Consider the following 22282-nt stretch of genomic DNA (forward strand, 5'->3'; position numbering starts at 1 on the left):
ATCCATCCAATAGTTACTTAGGACCAAAAATGGTTATAGTTGTGCGAGGATCACTAAAATCAGGAGGCTTCATCTTTTGTGGACCATGAATGTCTTTACAAGATTTTGTGCAAATCCATCTATTAGATGATTAGTGAAAACTCTGACCTTCATCATTAAGCAAGATTCATCCTCTGAGACCAAGAATGTATTTATAATACTGAGTACAAAATTGAGTTGTTGAGATATTTCCGGAAATGCTATTCTGGTAGGTGTTTCATCTCAGTGTTTCATTCTGTGGAGCGTAATCGATGATAAAACTGAAAATTGTATACATATCTTTGATGTTAATTCTGACTTGTGTACTTATCTGGACAAAATTGTGTCTGCCAAAATGAGGGAATTTAAGTTTTCTGCAGTGATAGTCCCCCCTTCATTGTCTTTAGTACACCCTGCGTTATCCGGCTATGTCACTTCATGTTTTGATTCAAATCACAGTCTAAGAACTATTTCTTGCTGTGCATTTTGTGAGTCATTTGCCATTGTCACATCTAGCCCCATGAAAGAAAGACAACTAACACTAGTTACATCCCTCATTCTACATTATAATGTGTATTTGGGTCATCCCAAATGTTCATTGTTGTAACAAGATGTCTTATATCACTAGCAACTGATAATCAGCAGTAATCAAAAGGCTTGATGAAAATGTCGATTCACCGCTGATATGGTAAGGATCCGCTCAGAAAATTAGATGCTATTTCCACAAATACATTACGTCCAAAAACTGTGACACAGGAGAAGCCTGAAAACTCAGGCCGTAGTTTTGACATCTCATGTTTTTGAAGTTCCAGTTCAGTCGTCAGTTTCAAATTTGGGTTTATTTGGGTTTGCATTTTATAGCTCAGCTTCAGGAGCATAACTGGGAAACACACATACAGTGCATGTTTTTATAGTGGAATGTTATGCAGCATTTCCTGACATACCACTTCTATCTGCACTGTAAGAATGAAAGGAAAGTCCATTTAGAAGTGTTTGTGAGATGCACTGTATGTCATTATATCATGTTGCAACTTAAACGTGACCTCAATATGCTGTTAAGTCCCACTTCTGATCTGATGATTACCCAATCGTGCTGCTGTCTGGTGTTTCAACTCCAGCAGATAAGTTGATTTGGAAGTCATTCCCATTTACAGCTAAGGTAGTAGTTACACACACGGACACTCCTCGTTGCGACTGTCCTGTACACAGTCACAGTTCTGTTCTGTTTGCACCTGCTCCACAACTGGAACCAGGTAGTTAACAGAATATTACGCAACCTGAGATATTTTTTGAAAGGCTGGAATCTAAGCACCTGGCAAAGTGAATGCACCGGTACTGATCAACAACTCCAGCAACCCCAGCAGATGCTTTAGCGAAGGGGCAACAATTTGCCGTACTTATACTGAATGGCTTGCTCTATGGCACCAAAAGCAAAAAGCTATCCTTATTTGTTTTTAAGTTAAACTTTGACTTTTCTAAACTACAAGTTGGTGACATCTGTCACCTCTACAGGGAAAGAATTCGCTTATTGTTAAAATCAGATAGAATTCAGTTTGAAGATAATTCAGTAACTTGCGAACTACTTCGTGTACAGTGCATGATGTCACCTATTCCAGCTACTATCTTGGAGCAAACAATGCCTGGATTGATTTAATCATTGGGGAAACACTCAGTTAGTCAACTTATCAGTACAAGCAATAGCAAGATAAAACTGTGAAACTAGATGTGGACAAGCAAGTTTTTGCACCAGTGTCTGCAGAATAGAGGCGTTATAATCTAGCAACAAGAAAGATTTCTCTGATACTAGTTTAAAACTGTATCACCCAGATCCACTAAAACATGGTTAAAAAGGTTTCATGTGATGTACGTTTGTAATGTCCTTTTCCTGTTTCTGGGCCAAATGTCACGTAGAGATAAACCTGGTGCAGTTAAGATGAAGCTTTTGATTTTTCAGCCACACAGAACCTAGGCGGCCAGGCTTTGCCCCCCAGATTTGACAAGCCAGGGCTTGCTGCTAAAGCTGCCATTTTTGGTTGTAACATCCTTATTTTCACTGACACAGCAGATGAACAAAAGTTTGAATGTCTACTACTGTTGATGAAACTCTCTATCGTGTCAAACATTTGGAGAGCAGGACAGCTGATGCAGATATTGGCAACAAGATGACACTAACAGAGGTCGTGAGTGACATATTTGGAGGGACTGTTGTATTTGGCAATGAACTTGGAACAGTCATATCAAGATTGCTGTTTTTATGTAGACTCAAGGTGAAGGAAATGCTGCTGAAGCAAGTTCACAAATTCACAAGCCACCACAGTGACCCAGGGATGTCAGACCTTTGCAAAACAACCACGACAAACACAGATGAGTAAAGAAAGTTCACTCAAATCAAAAGGTGTTTGACACATTATGGAGACAGACCGGCCTAATTAGCCCGAAAACATTAGAATACAGATGAAATTAATGCATTCGCATTGGTGCTGACAATTTGCAGTATATACTGCACTGTCTAGAAAAAACTGCTTTAATGTCTTAACGCAAGGAAAACATGCGCTGGTTACAGACCTACAGAGAAAATGTAATGAGTGAAATATTCCTCTACTGACGCAAGGCTGGAAAAAGTTACCACAGTACAATAGGCCCCATGCAATGAAGCCTGAACAGAGCTGCATCTGCTTACCCATCTCGGCCTTTGCTGACAATCTTGACTTCAAAGTAGTAGATCCCACAGGCAGCGGGGATTGGGTGTGTGGCTCTCACTGATGCTGCATCCTTGTGGTTCTTACCATGGCCTGCAAGAGGAGAAATACAAGGTGTACATTAAGGATATGGCAACATTACTTTATGTGAGGAGTAGAGTCTTCCAGAGAATGAATTGTCAAGATTTGTGGTGGCATTCACTTATATCGGAGAGAACTTAGCGAACAGTAACTAAGTGACATTAGCCTGCCGCTTCAAACACTATTACACCAGCAAAGTGAGGCTTTAGAATAATATAGGGCCTGTAATTGATTACAGATCAGATTACTGATTCTCTACCAAAGCTGGTAGAGCACACAAACAGTTTAACCAAAAATATTTGGTTGTTCACTACGGGTAATTCCCAAACAAGCAAAGGCAACTCGATAAATCCTACATTTGTGCACTACCTTTGTCTCATCATATGACACATAATTCTGTGCAACACGGTGTGTGTTGTGTTCCAACCAGTGCAAGGACACAACTGTATTTCAAAGGATTCTTCCTATTATCATAATCATTCATCACATCGTTATCAGTTCATCAGTTCATCGTTTAGCTAGATGGCTTGTTAGTTTGTTGGTGCTGCTGACTCGTGTGGGTCAAACTGGGTCAATGCAATCTAAAGACCTTTTTTCACCATGAAACAAAGTTTTTCTAAGTTGACTGTACATCGTCCAATCTGCCACAAATTGCACGTTTGATAACAGTCCAGGTCTAAATACAAATACATACATGCCAATATTCAGTACACCTACACTGTAGGTGATAGTTTGACACTGTTGGTCCTACAGGAAATACCTTGACGTACTCCTCCTTGCAGGTTTACCAGATACACCTCAAATATGGTCAGAAAAGCCTTAAGATCTTGATTATGCTATATTGGGAAGCTTGTGAGTTGTCATTGAAAGCTGTTGCCATGGCGACCCAGCAAATTTTAATGTTTGGACAAGAAAAAAACTACTCAATTCCACATCAACTGCTCTTTCCCGAATTTCACACGTTTGATAAGAACCCCTGCCAAACTTCCTCAAACTGGCATTGTGGGTTAATAGTCCTGATGGTGGTGGTACAACAACCGTCTCAAGTTTAAAACCTTGAAAATTAATTAAACAACTAATCCGTTGTTTGTGTTACCATACTTTGAGCTGGCAAGAACTGTGAAGTTCATCACTCCATAAAACTAATCGAACTGATCTCCTCCAACTTTTTCTGCTCAATTGACGCAATATACTCACTACACTGCACCTTCAGACTGTCCTCCACAAACCATCCAGACAACAAGCCCACAGCGCAGTCAAATGTTTCCACTAATTGAATCTCCGATGTTCTTGAAAATAAATGACAAGAGTTTGATGTCATGTTAGAAGCAGTGTTTTGACAGTTTCTGACAGTATTCTGAATTCTGCATCCAGCCCCGGTCATTGCTGAGGTCTATGGTTTTTCACTTGGCATGCAGCTCAACAAGATCACGACCTGCTCTTGGCATCTGAGGGTGTGAGTTTGAGCCCTGTGCGATGGAGAATAAACTGATGCTACTGCTAATGCTGTTCAGGCATTGTGCTGTGTGGATCAGGGACATATGATTTAAAAAAATACTTTGAATTTAAGAAATTAAAAGTAATTATGTCCTGGGCAGTTCTGCTGATGGATCCTAAGCGGTTTTACTTTGAGTCTGATTTTACAACTGTGTTTGAGTTTCTGTCATGCTTGGCCAGCCTGTTCATAACTGCCAGGAGTAACTGGGTTAGTCTTCATCTTGTTCTTTAATTTAGTCATTTTTTGTGAATACTGGACATCACATGAACCATTCAGCCTTAATCATTTATAGTGTGTATACTTTTACCAACACAAATGTCAACACATACTTAATAGACCAGATTTTCTCCAGCTAGCTTAACATAATCACAATGTGCCACTGGTGCAAAAGTTGTGAGTTCAAGAGCCAGGTGATGCAGGACGAACATCTCATATCTACTCAGGCGCTGGGCTGTAAGAGGTAGAGACACATGACTTCAAGGTTGAATGATAATTTTGGTCTGGACAGTTCTGCTGATGGACCCTCCTGTATTTCACATTTATCTTCCTCCTCTTTCTTTTTTCATTTTTCTTTTCTTGCTCCTTCTTGTTTTTCCTCCTCAAAATTCCCTGCCCCAACTCACTGCTGCACCGCAGCTATAACACCTCATTTATTTTGTTAATTGGACACTTTGTGAAGTTTTACATTTCAAAATTCTCATGTTGCATGAATTCAAATCATAACCTAATTATATGACACAGATTTGGTCTTGCCTTTGGTTTTCCACTGTTATTGTTAGCATGGCAACAAACACCAGTTCAAGGTTTGGTAAATCTGAGCCTGTGGTAAAGGTAGGGCTTACAAAACACAGCCTGCCAGCTGACCACAGCCTGACTGCCCTGTGTACAAGCCAAAGCATTGCACTGGTGGGGGGGGGGGGGGGGGGGGTCACTTGGGGCCTTGACTATGCTGGTCTGCTATATTTTCACAAGCTTTATGTTTTTTATTCTACATTTCCCATCATACTTCATTTTCTAGGACATCTTATCAATCCACATAGACAATCACATCTGACTGTTTAACTTGATGTACTGGGACCCAGAAAGAAAAGAAATCAGTCAGTGATCAGTCACACACAGACTCAGATCAGATGTTCTCCCAACAATGCATACTTTTGTTAAGGGGCCTTTTTCTATCAGGACTTTTTGTCCGTGTAGGTCAAGACATACACTAATACACTATGCATATAGCATGTGGTAAAAATGTACACCACAGGGTCATAGGGCTCATGTGTTGTGTCTGAACCAATTAGCTTCAAGAACAACAATCATTACTGACTGTCATTCTATATTCAGATGGCTGCTTATGCAATCCCCCAGGTCATGAGAGAAAGAGGTGTGTTGCATAACTGCTATCCAGGCTCTACAGTAAACATGTGCATCTTTCTGTTACATGTAATCACACCATTGACTGAGTTCACCTGTCGCATTAAAGTCATTGTGAGCTCTGGTGTGTGCGTGTGCTCATGTATGAGATGCAGACAGTCTGTAACCTTAAACAAAGCCGCTGGCTGTCAGCAGACACCTTGAGGCTGTTGTGATGAGCTGTATGAGACAGAACACGGAGGGTCCAGCTACTATCATGCAGCCAGCTGGGAACATATCATACATACATAATGATAGTACAGATTAAATAACCTTGTTGACTGAAACTGATCTTAGCGTTCTGGTCTATGTTTAACTGATGTTATACTGAACTTCTGCATTTATTAAGCTCTGTGGAAAATTTACTCCTGTAATGATTTTCTGATCACATGTTCAGTGTTTACACAAGATACATGTCATGCAATCTTACCGTGATACTGTTATCACTGATATTGAATCAAAGCATTGAATTCTGCCTATACGATGACAAAACATATCTACTGTAGCACCAAGACATGTTGTGACATGTTTATTCCTGTGACCAGCATGCCTGTGCATGTGTGTGCTCCTGAGTGTGTTGTGTGCGACTGTCCGGTCCAGTGGCTGCAGCAACATTCATGCCGTCTATTTTTAGCTGCTCCTCGTGAAATCGTCAGTAGGCCAACAGGTCTCTTTACAACCGCATCGCTGGGTAGCAGAAATGGCTACTACTTTTAACAACACCCACCACCCTCTAAATGAAGATCCTACATTCAAAACTTTGCATTTATAACAAAAAAAAAAGGAAAAACATTACTTTATGGAGGATTTTTCACACAGTCAGTTGATCAGGAGAAACTACTAAGTTTTTTCGAGACATACACCTCCATCTACGACAACATTAGCTATCACTACCACTATTGAAACAACACTCTTCTCTGAGAAACAGCACTGGCACTGCACACTTTTCAGCTGCTATGTGACATCAAACCTCTCCACCAGGGGTCATGGATCAAAGGTTAATGTCCTGTTCTTACCCCACAGCACAGTTTGCAGCACAATTGCTTACTAGGAAAGCAGCAATCTCACCCCATGTTCTATCCTCGACCACAAGCAGGGGGAAAGTGCAAAATCTATCAGTTCAATAACAGCAAGTGCAACAAAGGCCATAGCTACACGTTGTCCTCTCCCTCGTGCCGTCAACAGCAGCAGGGGCAGCAGCGGAAGTAGAGTGGTTGGCACCATGTCACCAATGCAGAAGAGAGAGATCATGGGGAGGGGCAATTACAATGTCTTCAAGTACACTGCCACAGTGGGTATCACAGAAGAAGCAGAAAACATTAGTATGGCTTGACGAAGAGAATCTCTGCTACTGAAATTAAAGAGTTCTGCTTATTTTGTCACCTGACCCCTTCCTCACGCCCATATCTTAGCCCTTGCAACTGAGGAGTAACAAAACTCTGTAAAAAATCCACAAAGGATTGGTTGAAAAACTGGTAGATTGGTGGAAGAAACACAGAGGTTCTAATATCTGTTGTAGTTACTTAAGCTCAAGAACAATTGAGACTTCAGAATAGAAGATCTGAAAACCAAATGACAAAGTGACTATGTGGCTCAAAGCAACATTTTGCGTGTTATATGTCACACAAAAATGCCTGAAAAGTACTGGTTTTAAACAACAGACAAATAATCAACAGCAAGAAAACGGGTTACTGGACTGGCCTCACTGGACTGGCGGTCCGTTTCTGACCCGATTTTTGAGCCACGCGACTCATTGTAGAGTCGGACCAAATTTCAGCTTCTTCTGGTGTCCTTAGTCATGCAGTGTACCTGCACGGCTGAAGAAGAGTCACCAAGACACCAAGAGTCACTGCGCAAAGAGGCAAACGGTGCATCTGATGTCGCATCATGTGGATGGAAGACGTGGAGGCCAGGTTGGCTGAGCAGTGGCAACAGCATACTCTTTGATGTTTCCCCCGACTCCAACAGGAACATTGAACTTCAACTGCCTGGTTATATTCTGTGTTCTGATTTAGCTAGCTAGCTTGGCAGTTAGTTGGTGCTGCCGACTAGTGCATGTGTGTGTATGAGTCTGTGTGCTTTACAGGCCGGCGATAATACACAACTTAAACCTGCCTTGGAGCTTTCAAAGTCTTTATTTATTTATCATTCATAGTAATTGATTTCAACAATCTTTACTGATGATTGTCAAAAGCCAGAACAGTCCACAACATTCCTAAAATCATACAGTGTATGTACAGCATAATGCTAAACTGCAACATCTTAACACCCCAACAAATGTAATGGCATCGTTAAACCGAGGTTAATGCCGCGTTCAAGCCATAGTGTTCAGACTGTAAATAAAAGCAGCTGAGTTGGGAAAACTATGATCAGCCTCACTTGTTGCTATTCCAAGTTGGAGATACTGGGAATTTCTGGCTATACCACTGCTACTATATCTCACACTCTGTGAAGAGAAGCTCAAAAAATGCCAACAGACCAACGGCAAAGCGGCTGCAAACCCTCCATCTCTGGCAGTTGCATCTTAACAAAATCCAATATAGTCAATTAAGCAGATTCAAAAAGGAGCTAAATGCAGTGTGTTTATATCTGGTTGCACTAAAATCATCGGCAGCCACTCTCACTCACAAAACAAAACACGCAACAATGGTGGCTGGGAGCCCTAGAGGTTTGGGGTCTTGTTCGAGGACACTGCAGTTTGTGGACAAGAGGATCCTGGGACTGAACCATCCGCTCTGTGATTAAAATACAACCTGATCTTACTATATCTGGAATTGGACGGGAGGCGGAGGTGACATGTCCATCAATGACATAAGCCTCATCAGTATCATCACAACATAATACACTTCCTAAATACAGTAGGTATAACATAGACAAGTAACCATCACTAAATATAGTGGTCCCAAGCATTTTCTACAAATGATCAAATAGACAAATACATCACTGGCGAATACAAATCATTCCTTCTGTAGCCCCACTGGGTGAAAATGCAATGCAGCCACAACAGACCTCAAAAAACAGCTATGCTACAACTCTGATCAATAGATTTCTAAATCCCAGCAGTACTTGGATATTGTTTTGTTGTTTAGCAGTGGTACCTTTTTTGTTGACTGTCGATGTTAAAGTAGCAGCATGCTGGATCAATGGACTTGGACTAGTCCAACGTGTCCTGAAGGGGCAGCTCTGGCATTATGGGCCCCTAGGGCCGTTACTATGAGCAATTAGGTCCTTGTATAACTGAACCAAAAGCTTTGATGTCATCCTTGGCACTTTGTCAAGTGTTTTCTCAATAGTTGATGGACTCTGTTGTGCCTTGTCATCTGTTCTGTTTGTGATTTTCAGGGACACAATTTTAAGGCGCAGCCAAGGACTGGAGGATGTCCAGTCCTCTTTGGTGACCTCAGGACTGCATGTCAGATTCCTTCAGATGATGCTTTGTCAGGCTGTGACCTACATCACTTGGGGAGGTTTGACGCTGAGTGTGAAGTGGCTGGAATGATGGACAGCACCTCGTGTTTCATTTCAGAAGTAAGTTAATTATCCACAGTGGAATTGGGGTAAAATGCTGCAACACAGGCAGAATGTTAAAGCTGAATTAATTGATTATGTTTGGCCATTTGGGGCCAGTGCAACATGTTGTAAACTAAATATTTGCATATTATTGACCCTAAAAGTTGTTGCAGCAAATCTGTTGGACATTTTCTTATTCAAACAATCAGCAGACACAACATTACTATTATTATTATTAATTTTAGGTTGTGTCTCTTTTGGCTGTTAGACAAACTTTGTATGTCAGCTGCTTTGTGCTGGACAGGTAGGATTGAGTGGAGCTAATTGTTTACAGGCCAAAAAAACAAACCAACTGAACTGATCAGGTATATCACAGTTATATCAACACCCGGCAAAGATAGTAAGGATCTATGGGTTGTGACTGTAAGGATAGGTTCGAGGGCAAGTAGGCTAACAGGAACAAGTGACCAAAATGATTCTCTTTCACAACAAACAGAATGGGTTTTAGCTTGAATTAGGTGAAATGGTAAGCAACATGACATGATTAGTAGGGTTAGCTAACATCATAAACTATTTATTGGCCCAGACTAGATAATCAAACTTTGAAGCTGCTCCAAGATCGATTTTGTTACTTGATATGTTCACTGCTGGTGAAGAGGCGCATAATTCAGCTAATTCAGACACTGGCAAAATTAGCTCCCACATCATTTTCCTGTTTTCTGTGGTTGCTATGGTCACACAGCAAGCGTTGGCAGTAAGCTGAAAAGTTCAATTCAAAGTTCAACCATCATCAACACAGACAGCAGTAGCAAGTAGCTGTGTGTGTTAACAAGAATGGCAGCCACCCTGTCTCTCTTTGCTGCCACCTCTGTGAAATCGCTGATGTGTATACCTTGAAAAAGTGGAGACAGCAGCGACAATTTCTTGCTTCTTGGAGTTCAGAAAATTAGTGTGCCAGGCGAAGAAATAGTCAGGCAACAAACGTGTGATTTTCTACAACTCCTTTTTGTACGGAATAAACAAATTAAAGCTTTTTCCCTGCTTCCACTATTTGTGCAAAGCATAGCTAGCTGGCACTTGGTGGCAGCTTCATTTTTACTGTATATACACACATGTGGAAGTGGTATCTTCTCATCTAACTTTCTGCAAATAAGTGAATTTGCCAAAGTGTTGAATTGTTCCTTTAATGCCACTTCAGCTCGTCATTCACCTTCACTATTTGAACAATATAATTCAGCCACCAACAGATCAATCAGATATTTAAGGTGGTAGAAGAAACATTGACCAATGAGCAATGGGAGTGATGAAGTTCTTTAAAAAGCATATTTTTTGCTGAATTGCTTTTCTTGTGAAGCAGTTTGTAGCTTTTGTTTTGATAGGAGCTATATAAATAAATCTTTACTTAGTTTATGGATATTAATTAACATTACACATATCTGGTTTATATGATAGTGGTTTATTAATATGTATATATACATATTATATATATGTATGTTTGTGTGTGTGAGCGTGGGTTTTTTTTTATTCTGATAAAGATTTTAAACATTTTAGTCACATTGGAGCCCTGGAGGATGACCAAAAGATGCGCAGCATGGTAGCCATTCTAATTTAGTCAGCTATATAGTAACTCATTAGATTGTTAGAAGTATCAATATTTTTTTGATACTACGTGTTAACGCATGATCTCTGCTAATTATACAATCAATAGTAAATAAAGTACCAAAGCTACAAAAAAAAAAAAAAGAACTGCAATCAGCCTTTCAAGTGAGGGTTGCACTGATGAAACAACAGGGAAGAAAATCAACCGGTCCTCAACCTGTGGCTGTTAGAGTATTCTCTTCACCAACGAACCCACCATGTGACTGGAGGCAGAAGCACAAGCAGGCAATACTACGGAAATGGACTTCACAACAGCCAACAAGTGAACTGTCACTGTTATTTAACCACTGTACTGTGTTTGCGAGTGAAGCAACATTAGAGAAAAAAATTAATAATACTAAAAGCAATAACAAAGACATAAAGAATGTGTAGGCCTACAAGGCAGGTAAAACATTTACGAATGGTAATGATAATATTTACTTTATTACTATTAGCATTATGACAAATGTGTTGGTGTGTGTTCAGTGACTTCTTTTTTTTTATTTTAACAACCAGCACTGTGTGCAGGTTGTTAAAATAAAAAAGAAATAAACTGTCCAATTTTTTGTACCTTTGACTATTTTTCTTTTTCCCATGGTATCAATAGAAATATTGATTATGTTTTTTTAATACTAGTCTAAAATTCTGGTATTGTGGCAACATGATTAACTTACGCTTACAAGAAACACAGACAACACTACAAGGTGCTACAGTACATTAGGTATACATTATGTTTTGCTCTCCATATGTATGTAACCCCACCTGTCAAGAAACTGTATTTGTCTTTCCATTTATCGGTTCTTAAGGCCTATTAAAAGAGCAATGAAATCCTCTGCATCAGAATAAAGCAGAGAAATCCTAATAAGAGTGATTAACCATATTATTACTATTCTTAATTGTCATAGTGCTCATTTGGTGTATTCATTGGCACTAAGTCAATACGTTTGTTTATATGTGTTACAGTGTTTATTTTTGCATTTGTCAGTTGAGACTGGTCACATTAAACTGTGTCTGTGCATATCAGGACTAGGTAGACACTGTGTGGCCTTGAACAGAGAAAATTGGCACAGCATAGAATCCACAAGGGTGAGGGAACAGAGCAGGAGCTAAAACAACCAGGAGAAAAATTATCCTGCACAGTCCAGAATAGACCTATCTATGCCATCCCTGAACAATCGTGCAGTGTCCCTTCATCTGTGCACTCTTCATAGACATAAAGACTCAATGCCCTACATAACCCTGACATGAAATGACAAGTCATTTTTTAAGACATGGGCCCAGTCATCATTTTTTACCACTGTCACAGCTAAGACCAGTGCATGGGCAATTCAAGACAGACTGCAAGAATCTCAATAACGCTGATTAAATCAATGGAAGATGAAAAAAAAACCTTTCTTGCAATCCTTTTTAATCATACCATTAACAGAAATCAACATGGAGCACAGCATCATTCAGAAAAAAAAATGATGCATCATGAGTTATCCACACCACAGATAAACAGAATGTAGACTTAGTTTCCATTTTACCACTGTTCATATCAACAGCAGGGACCTGATCAATTATGCATTAAATAATCTGTGGGTTATATCTGGCTATCTGCCTGGGAGTCTTGATTTGAACAAATAATAGGCCTTCCCTGCTATTCACAAACACCAGGACCACTACTACGTATATGCCAAATAAGCCTTTCAAAATGGGTTACACAGCCTGCCTGCATCCTCTCATCCTTTGCATGTTTCACTCATGTAAACAGCCAACAGGGCCTAAACTGGCCTTCCAATGCCTCTATGGAGATTTTTCATAGCCTGAGATGCAGGGCTAGCTTGCCTGCTACTGGGGGTCTGGCCTGATGTATCGCCTGACGAAAAATAACAGGGCAGGCAAAAGACTGAGAACTTGACTTCACGCAGATGTCACCTTGTTTTGATTTAGGAGCTGTATGTATAAAATAATCCATCTGACAGGCCTGGCAGACCGTACTGACAGTTTTCACCCGTCAGCATGAGTGATTGACTGCACAGTCTGACGAGCAAAGTTGCTATTTTTGTGAAAATGCTAGAGTCTGCCGATATTACAGATTTATTACAAGATCGGTACATTTGGCCTGATGTAATGCGCAGAGGCCTCCTCCCTCGCAGCAGCTGTTGAAAACGAGCTGGCTGCCCGCTGGAGGTTGGACATGAGGCTGTTGTGCTCAGGGCACATACAGATCTGAATGGAGTTGGACCGGTTGCTTCCAGGCTGGAAAAAATGATTTACGAATTCTGGAAAAGACTTCTAGAACACAGCCACTGAAATCACGCGAGAAAACACAACAATGCCATTTTTATTCTATTTTGGTGCTTGTTGTAGTCAAAACTAAACAATTGAAGTATGCCCTCAGTACTACATTGTAAAAGGTTCACAATAAGTTTGGCTCGGGTCCATCTTATAGCCAGCTCATCCTGCCGTTTTCATTGCAATATTGGTCACAAGGAACAGCTACGTTAGCTAACATTAGCCAGTTAGCCACAAGGCTAACTACTGTATTTGCTTAAGAGATAGCTTGCTGTTAGCTAGGTCCTGTTTGTTAAATACCATTAGCTTAAAAGCAGACCCCTGTCTCTGCGTCGTTATTGCTGCCAATGCCACCTTCCAGTACAAACTAAGGAGAATGTCGGATACACGTCACTTTACTGCAAACAAATAACGTCATAAACGGTAAATAAACAAAGGAGAGCCGTGTTGTTGAAGGTACATTTCAGTGTGGTGGTAATAAGACCAACTGTCAGGGTTAGCGAGTTCACTGTCACCCATTTGGGAATTCCTCTGCTCGTTTGTGGAACAAAGCAAGGTTACAGGACAGGAGAGGCAGCTCAGACTAGATTTACCAGGAGTGCACACATACACAATCAACATAATCGCATACTGTGTGTGTGTGTGTGTGTGAGTGAGCGACTGTGTGTGTGAGAGTGAGAGACAGAGACCCCCTCCGCAACAACACAGTGACAGATTAGAGCTGAGACCCTCTGCTGTTGTGACTACTTTTCAGACCAACAGGGATGAGCCAGCTCTCTAACCTTTGTAATGGACCCGCAGGTTGTTCTGTGACAGCCCAATGTAGCTGTATTTATCCTTGGGGCTCCAGGATCGGGGCAAAGGGGTCTCTTCCTCGTTCACAGCCGGGTAGAGACGTTTCAGCCGCTCGTTCAGCTCGTGCTCCTGGTAATTAAAAGCAGGATCCCCTAACGGCAGGCTTCCCGCTCCAAGCTCTGCCATTTTTGGCCTCAGTTTTGTATCTTATTGCTGGTTTCTTTCTATCCAAAGCCCCGCGTCAGTCCGCTGGAGCTGTAGGCTGAGAGTGAGAGGGACTGAGGGGAGAAAATAGCAGTGGTGTGACATCCCCGGATAAGCAGCAGAATGTACTGTAGGCTCGAGCAGTGCCGTTTGGGTACTGTAGTTCAGCCACACGCTCGCTTTTATGGTAATTTGTCTCGAAACGACTACAGAGCTCCGCTACGGTTACCCTGGTTAAGGGCTTCCACTGAGAAAGGTAGCTAGGAAATGTAGACAGTTGTTACATGTATTGACAGTTTTTTAAAACATTACTAAACTTTATAATGTTCATCTCACGCAGCAGATGCATGGAAGCAAGTGGAACATAAATGTATTCGCTAGCGAGACCATTTACAGCATTAATGGCACTGTTATTTTCACAACTGAAATATGAAAGTGTAACATTTGCAAAATATGCCCACTCCTCAAGACACCGCATCAAATCATTTTAGCCTGTGATGTTTTCCTTACCTTATATGCTGTCACTTCTGTATTGCATTGTCATTTTTTGTGATATTTAGAAAGTAGGTTACTGGATTGTTCATTAATTTATCAGGTATCTGTCATTGGCATTAGTCAGGGTTGATGGCTTATACATGTACGTGTAAAAAGCTGCGGTTTTTAGAGAGTGTTTCCATGTTCGCTGGTTAGAAAGAAAGTTTTTATCTTATACAATGTGAAAACTATTTAGGCGCGCCGCGGTCTACTATATGGGTCCTGCTGAGTGCTCCGTCCTCGTTACCATGGAAACCCTGTTACAATGCTGTGTTCTGTGATTCTGAAGTCGAACTTAAGGTAAACGGACCAAACTCAACAATTTAAAAAGAACAACAGTTTGTTTTGTTATTTTTCAGCCTTTATTTGATCGCCAGAGATGTCGCAAAAACAAAGGCAAGTGATTGAAAGAAGACAGCGAAAATCTAACTTTAGTAACGTTATTATTATTATAGCTATTCCATGTATAACTAAACTACAATTTTGACTTAGCTCTCTTCTTTTTTTTATTTTACATTTGATTTACACATGACCATAGTCTACAAAATGGAACTGTCCAGACATCAGAAGAAGGGCAAGAGAGAGAAAGTGTTGGTGCTCTTTCTGTCCAACCTGCAGTGAGAAAGGTAAGCAAACCAAGTACAGGCGAAATTCTGCCAAGTTTGTTTACTGGCATATGTCAAAAACACAGCACCACTTAACCAACTGCTGTCTCCCTTCTTTCAGTCACAGTGAAGTAATTATCAAAGCTCTCTCTCTCTCTCTCTCTCTCTCTCTCTCTCTCTCTCTCTCTCTCTGTTTGTGTGTGTGTGTGTGTGTGTGTGTGTGTGTGGTGTGATAAACCCTATAGCTGTGCTGGACAGGTAGCAATTACATTTATGCAGGCCCTGGGAGGAAGCCCCAACTCTTGATGCACCTGGAGAGCTATGTGAACAAGGAGCTGCAAACTATCAGCTCCCATGAGCCCAAATTTCAGGAACTGAAACTACAGGTGCTTTTTTTTTTTTAGTTTTTTATTTTTGCTTTTCAATAAAACCAGAAGAAATAACTTACACACCTTGTCAGAGACAGTATTCACATATCTTAATCTGCTTTGGCCACAGGTCTACCGTCATGTCTTTGGTCATTTCATCAAAGAGTTCAAAACCTACCAACCCCTCCTTTTGGCCATCAAAAAGGAATACGAAACCACCCTAGGTCAGTAGCTCGATGACTAAACCTGCCTGGTCATTTTCATTTCTTAAGAAGAATTACAGTGGTTTAGCCCTCTTCAGAATGGTGGCCTATAGTGCTATAAAATAAAAGAATTCAACAAGGAGTCATTTATACAGTAATTACGGAAAATCCTTTCTTTGAGGATGATCAAAAATATCATTCATCAAGTTCGTTTGGTTCACAGTGACTCAGCAGCATCCAGTTGAACTTGCATTTCTGAGAGCTACTCTGGCTGGAGAGGTAAATTAACAAAGTACTATGGGAATAAAATAGTTGGTGGCAACAAGTAAATGTTCAGAGAGATTTAAAGAAATGCCCATGATCTTTTTGTAAACAATTAATGTAGTTTGGTACTATAAGTTGCACAATTGGGTTAAGTTACATTTAAGAAATTGAGCCAGAAAATTTTGACATATGGTAAAACTATAGCAGTTGAAATAAACATGAAGCCAGAAATCAGAGAGAGCATAACTCAGCCAAGGTTACATAATCCTCTAATTTGATATTTTAGCAATAGAAAATCAAAATAAAAGTGACTGAAAAGCCATGAGTCAGTCGCAGAAAAAAAAAAAAGACAAACACACAAATAGAGCAAACACAAAATGTCCTTGTGGAGGTTAAAAAACTGAATGCAGGACATACTGCAGCAACAGTTCTTTTTGTTAATTGGGCAGTTATTTTTATTATTTTTATTGGTAATTCACCTATTCATCCATTTGTCCCTTACCCCTTAAAATGCTGAACATATTGACCATCACAATTTCTCAGATACTAAAGTAATTATTGTCTTCGAATAGCTTATTTTATCAAATAGTCATAAAACCCAAATAGATTCAATTTACAATGACATGAAATGAAGAGAAACAAGCAGAACTTTTAGTATGAGAAATTTGATAAACTTCCAGTAAATTATCTTAATTCTCATCAACTACTTTTCATTAACCAAATAATTGTTTTAGCCCTATAGTTTTAATGTAGATCATTTTCATTTTCCATCTGTTCAGCATATCAGCAGGATCAAATCCAAGAACTGGAATCATTGCGATGCCATCTGAGGCTGGTGACAGAGGAATGCGACAGGAAGATTCACGCTCGCTGGGCAGAGGAGCAGGTTGAGATTGGAGCGTTGAAAATGGAGAAACAACAACTGCAGAAGGACATTGAGGCCATGAGGGAGAGAGAAAGGGCCGTGCAGGCAGTGGTACGTGACATATTGTATGCCACTGTTTATTTATTAGTTCGTTGGAATTTTTAGGGAATATAACTTGCTGTGATTTCCTCATGAATTCCTTCTGTTAAATGTTTATTTTACGGGCTGTTCTTATCTCAAATAGTGTGAATCACGGAAAGAGATCTTTTTATCCATAAAAAACTTTCAGTTCAGATAGTGAGGTCAATGGTAGATTTTCACTATCTTGTCTCCCCGCTCCACTGTCTTCAATTCCTCTCCAGGTGGACCGTCTGCAGTCTGAACTCTCCGACCAGTATTTGCAGTATCGGGAGGAGCGTGATGCCCGCAAGCTTTTGCTCTGGCAGTTTAATGACTTATCAAGAGGCTCTGTGAAGGAGGAGCATCCTGTAGATGAAAATAAAGGTAATGCAGCAACAATGAGTCGACTATTCAAACTGTTGATGAGGCGATTGACTGAACATGAATCTGAAATAACTTTGACAATCAATGAATTATTAATCACTCTTTTTTTCTTTAAAAAATGTTATTGCTCCATCTTTTCAAGTGTGAACATTTGATTAGTCTTCTATGATGTAAAATAAATGGATTTAGACTGTTGGTTGAACAAAACAAGACATCACCTCATTCCAACCAGATGTGATATGATGGGCATTTTTACCAGTTTCTAGCAAGTTATAGACAAGTGATTAGTTGACTAATCAAGAAAATAAGAGAAAGGTTTGTTGATCATCGAAATAATCATTAGTTGCATTCAGAATCTGCACATTTATTGTATTGTATTAAAAACCTTGGCCACTGACTCTCAGGCCTTGACAAAGTCTGTCTTGAAAATGGGTAAAAAGAAATTGCTCTATCTTTAAAGGAATAGTTTAACATTTTGGGAAATATCCGTATTCACTTTCTTGTTGAGAGTTAGATGAGATGATGGATACCATTCACATCTGTCCACTTAAGATAAAGCTACAGCCAGCAGCCATTTAGCTTAACATAATGACTGAAAACAGTTAAATCCAATGACCGCACCTGTAAAGATCACTAAGTAACACATTTTATCCAGTTTGTTTTATCCATACTAAAACTGAGGTGAAAAAAAAGACAAGTTGTTTTAGTGGTTTGTTTATGTTTATGTTATAGAAATTACAGGCTCAACCAAATACCTAAAATATAGATATACAAAATTAAGCGTATTTTGTTCTGAAAATTGTTTCCATTTTGAAAGAAGAGGCTGAGGACACTGTTGAGCTGCAGCTTGCTCTGAAGGTGTGTCGAGTAGACCTGACTAAAGCCCAGGAGGAGCTCAACAGGATGAAGGCAGAGTATTGGGATTTCGTGCCACGACGCAACTGGGACATCCTGGAACAAACACACAAACACACCCTCCTGCAGGTGGCTCATGTAGCTACATAAGCTGCACGCGCGGTGCACACATGCATGTACACGTACATAGAAGTCATGAATTCAAATCTTAACAGTCTTGTCACCATGGTCTTGTTTTTGTATTTTTGTGGTGTCCAGCTTAAGACTCTGCAGGGTGACTTCGATCAGCTGAAGAGTGAGTACGACACCCTGTTGGAGCTCCACAAAGGGGGCAACATACAGAACAAGACACACACCCCCATCACTGTGCAGGTACTTTATATTACCCATGCGATTGAAAGTGAGCATAGTATGTTGTGATTAATTGGTATAGACTTGTGTCTCCAAACTGCAAAACATAGCTGATAGTGTGTAAATGTGTGTTATCCATTTGTCTGCTAAACTAATTAATTTGTTAGCATATTACCCTAAATAGACAAGTGTACTGTATATGCACAGATTTTTTTTCAATGAGTCACACCAACCTTGTTTAATGGGATAATGTTGGGTAATGCACAGATTGCTTTCTTGCCAAGACTTACATGAGAAGAGCTCATTTATGAGATACCACTCTCATGTCTGCCTGTTTAATATGAAGCTGGAGTTTAGCTTAGAATAAAGACAGGAAACAACTTGTCTAGGTCTGTCCAAAGATAAACAAAATATGTTCACTAGCACCGACTGTTCACTAATTAACACACTATATTACTATTTTACTATTACACACTTTTGTTTGTTTAATTGGTACAAAAACCAAACTGTAAAAAGTTTGCCGTTTGTTGCAATATTACAGTACTATTCATCTTCTCTGATAACTTTTGCCAAAAAGGAGAAAAAGTACATTTTCCAAAATGTTTAAAAGCTGTTTGTTGTTTTCCAGGTGGATGAGAGTGTGTCCAATGGACAAGGCCAGATTCAGTCCAAAAGAACTAAAAGTGCCGATTGACTCTGATGCTCCTGAGAGCAGCACAGTCACTGTCCAGGAGTTTAGGTGATATAAAGAGATGCACAAAGACTTTTACAAGTAAAGTCACTTTTATTCATACAGAGTAAAATCACAAACTTGCCTCAGAAGGCTTTACAAATTCTCCAACGCCCTTTGTCCTTAGAACACCAATTCTGATAAGGAAAAACTTCATCAATAAAAGTCTTTGTTATTCATGGCTGTCTGTGTTTCCTTGTCATAAGAGTCTTTTGTGTATGTATGTGCATATAGGGTGGCCCTGAGGACAGCCTGGTGCGTACCAGCAGAGATTTCACTGTCTTGTCAGGCTAATTGAATTTCTTGTTATTCACAAGATACAATCATGTCTTGCAAGACCTTTGTGCTCTCATTTGATGAAAACATTGAATTCAACTTTAATATTAACATACATTGTAGCTACCTAGACCAATGTGGTCCCGTTAGTGAAGCAATGTACAATATTTTCATGTCTTTACGGACAGTAAAAAAAAGTTTGAATAGTCCTCTGCCCTATTACTACACTTTGACTAGAGTTTAATGCTCCAACAGCTTGCAGAATCCGGTGTGGCGCCCTTACCTGCAGCTCTTGACCGATCAGAAGAAACTGCTGCATCAAATCACCTTCCGGCCAGCTACTGATGCCATGTTGTATTCATTTATTGAATGTTAAGTAAGAAGGCAGTCCAACTTTCCAGCAAGCACACGTAAGAACAAATGATGTATGGAACCTTAAGTCTGGAATCACACGTTATTTTAACAGTTCCTGATATTTAAACAACTGCAAATGTATGTACAGTGATACTGCATAGTGATTGGCTATAACAGACTTAAAATAAACAATGACATCCGATACATTTGTCCTTTTTCATGTAATTATGTGTTTGGACTGTATCTGCAAGTAGAAGGTAAGGAGAATGGTGTCCTTAAAGTATGTACTTCAATGATAAAGTAACCATCCTAGATAAGCTCCTTTCAGAAATGAAAATGCAATTTTTATGGTACACGTTGACGACATGTTTGAAAATGTCCACCAGTCCTTTTTCCAATGAAGATGTCCTGTCATTTTACTAGAACTACATATATTATGACGTTGTGTATAATGTGTAAACCAAACAAGCGTCTAGAACTGATGCTTTAAATGCTGCATTTTGTTTACAGACATCAGTTTGAAGCCACAGTCACTCACTTAGACATACATAAAAGAAAAATGTTGGGAAAAGATTTTAACAAGACACATGACTGTAAAATAATACAGCTGAATTGTTCCCTAACCCCAAATATTTCACTCATCACAACATCACTACCATCCAAAATGTTGGGTATTCCTGAACATAAGAAGTGGCTAGTCTACCAGCTTCAGTGCACAATAGCAGTTTCTTTTTCTTGACTAATTAGAGCAAGCGTGTACCATACTATTATTGATTTATTTTGATGGTTTGGAACATTGTTTTGAAGCCATTTGCCATAAAATCACCTGTAGATACTGACAGAAGTTTAATGAATCACTGCTGCCACTAGAACCATCAGTAATTGTGTTAACATTCTTCAATTCACTGTAAAGTGTCAAAAATGCACTGGTAGCCTCAGCAATTGTGAGCAGCAACCTGGCCGACCAGAAAAGTCACTGCAGTGGATAAAGCAACACTGGAAACATGTAAAGCATCTTGGACAATTTTTGGTTCAAGCCTGGAAGAACAGTCTTTGAATCTGAAAAGCAATGTCAAAGAAGTTGGGTTTTTTAAAAGTGAGATTATGTAATCTTTTGTCTGAGCTGCAGTTGTGGCCACAAGTTACAGTTGTGGGATGAATACTATAATAAATGTAGTGTAGTTTACACGAGTAAAGACAGTTCATAAGAGCTATCTTCACTGTTAAAGAAGAGACGTTTCAATGTGATTTGAATGGCAAAAATTTGTTTCATCAAGAAAACTTGCCTGCAAATTTGAGGTTTCAAGGAGTACAACATCAGTTGGCTACAAGGTGTAGGTGGGTGATTTCAACATAATGACCCAGACAAACATACATACATTGAACGTTTGACCTGGCAAAAGTCAATATAGCTGCACTGTCTGATGGACTTGTTGCTGTACACTCACTGAACAGACTGAGATAAAGAAAGACAAAGGATTTAGACGGTCATAAGTATACGTGAGGTGAAGATATTGGTGTAGAAGTAGGATTGCTGACCTGTTTGGGCAGTTTGCTGAGAAGCAGCTACAGTGCTTTAGGCAGGCCTTCCCCATCTTCTCAAAAGTTAAGGTAAAGATTCCTTTATGCAAGTCACATATTTCCAGCAGTCCTGGATAGAGAATATGTTTAAGAAGAAATAATACATTTTGCCAGGTGAGGTAAAGCAATTCCAATTTGAATTCCTCTTGACATATGAATGTATCCAAAATCACTTCAACACAAAAATCACAAGTATGGAAGACACAACAAGAACAAAAGCCACCGAACTGGATCGACAGCACTACATCATCAATACTGGGCGGGACTGCAGGACAGAGCTGGGCTGCTTCAGTCTAGAGCAGTTCAGTCGTGGACTCATACAAGGCGTGTGCTGCATTGAAAAATGTACTTCACTGAGGCAAATTTGTGGCTGAATTGTCCCCAATGGCGAGGTAGTATACATAATTTAACTTCTCACACAGAATGTTAAGGTTTATTATTGTCTGTTATCTTTGAATCAAATGTAGGTTTGGGAAAGAATGGTAAATGAAATGGAAAAAGACAGAGTGATCTGACAGATCTTTATGTTGTTACGGTTTTACTTTACTTGGATTAATGTACGACAGAAAAGTATGTCTTCTCCCTGAAAGTTTGACAAGTGACAAGATAATGAGTAAACCAAAAGTGAATTATGCTATTGTTGACAAGGAAACATGAAAATGTTAAAA

General features: G+C 39.8%; 2 protein-coding genes across 3 annotated transcripts in view; one reads left to right on the top strand and one right to left on the bottom strand.

Annotated features, from left to right (window-relative positions):
• ranbp10 (RAN binding protein 10) overlaps positions 1–14170 on the bottom strand; it is a 35874-nt gene extending 21704 nt beyond the window's left edge. For both annotated transcript variants that reach the window (XM_041938698.1, XM_041938697.1), the window contains exons 1-2: positions 13908–14170; positions 2699–2810 (exon numbers count right to left, since the gene is read on the bottom strand). In XM_041938698.1, the coding sequence (XP_041794632.1) occupies positions 2699–2810; positions 13908–14106 (311 nt within the window). In that variant the 5' untranslated portion in view covers positions 14107–14170. The remainder of the gene's footprint in view (positions 1–2698; positions 2811–13907) is intronic.
• Positions 14171–15202: 1032 nt separating this feature from the next.
• tsnaxip1 (translin-associated factor X interacting protein 1) lies at positions 15203–19367 on the top strand. Its single transcript, XM_041938580.1, has 8 exons — positions 15203–15284; positions 15509–15649; positions 15762–15855; positions 16878–17074; positions 17326–17467; positions 18285–18460; positions 18581–18694; positions 19302–19367. Exons 2-8 carry the CDS (start codon positions 15569–15571, stop codon positions 19365–19367), a joined length of 870 nt encoding a protein of 289 aa, XP_041794514.1. The 5' UTR covers positions 15203–15284; positions 15509–15568.
• The last annotated feature ends 2915 nt before the right edge of the window (positions 19368–22282 follow it).

Source organism: Chelmon rostratus, chromosome 6 (genome assembly GCF_017976325.1).
Source record: "Chelmon rostratus isolate fCheRos1 chromosome 6, fCheRos1.pri, whole genome shotgun sequence".
Taxonomy (NCBI): domain Eukaryota; kingdom Metazoa; phylum Chordata; class Actinopteri; order Chaetodontiformes; family Chaetodontidae; genus Chelmon; species Chelmon rostratus.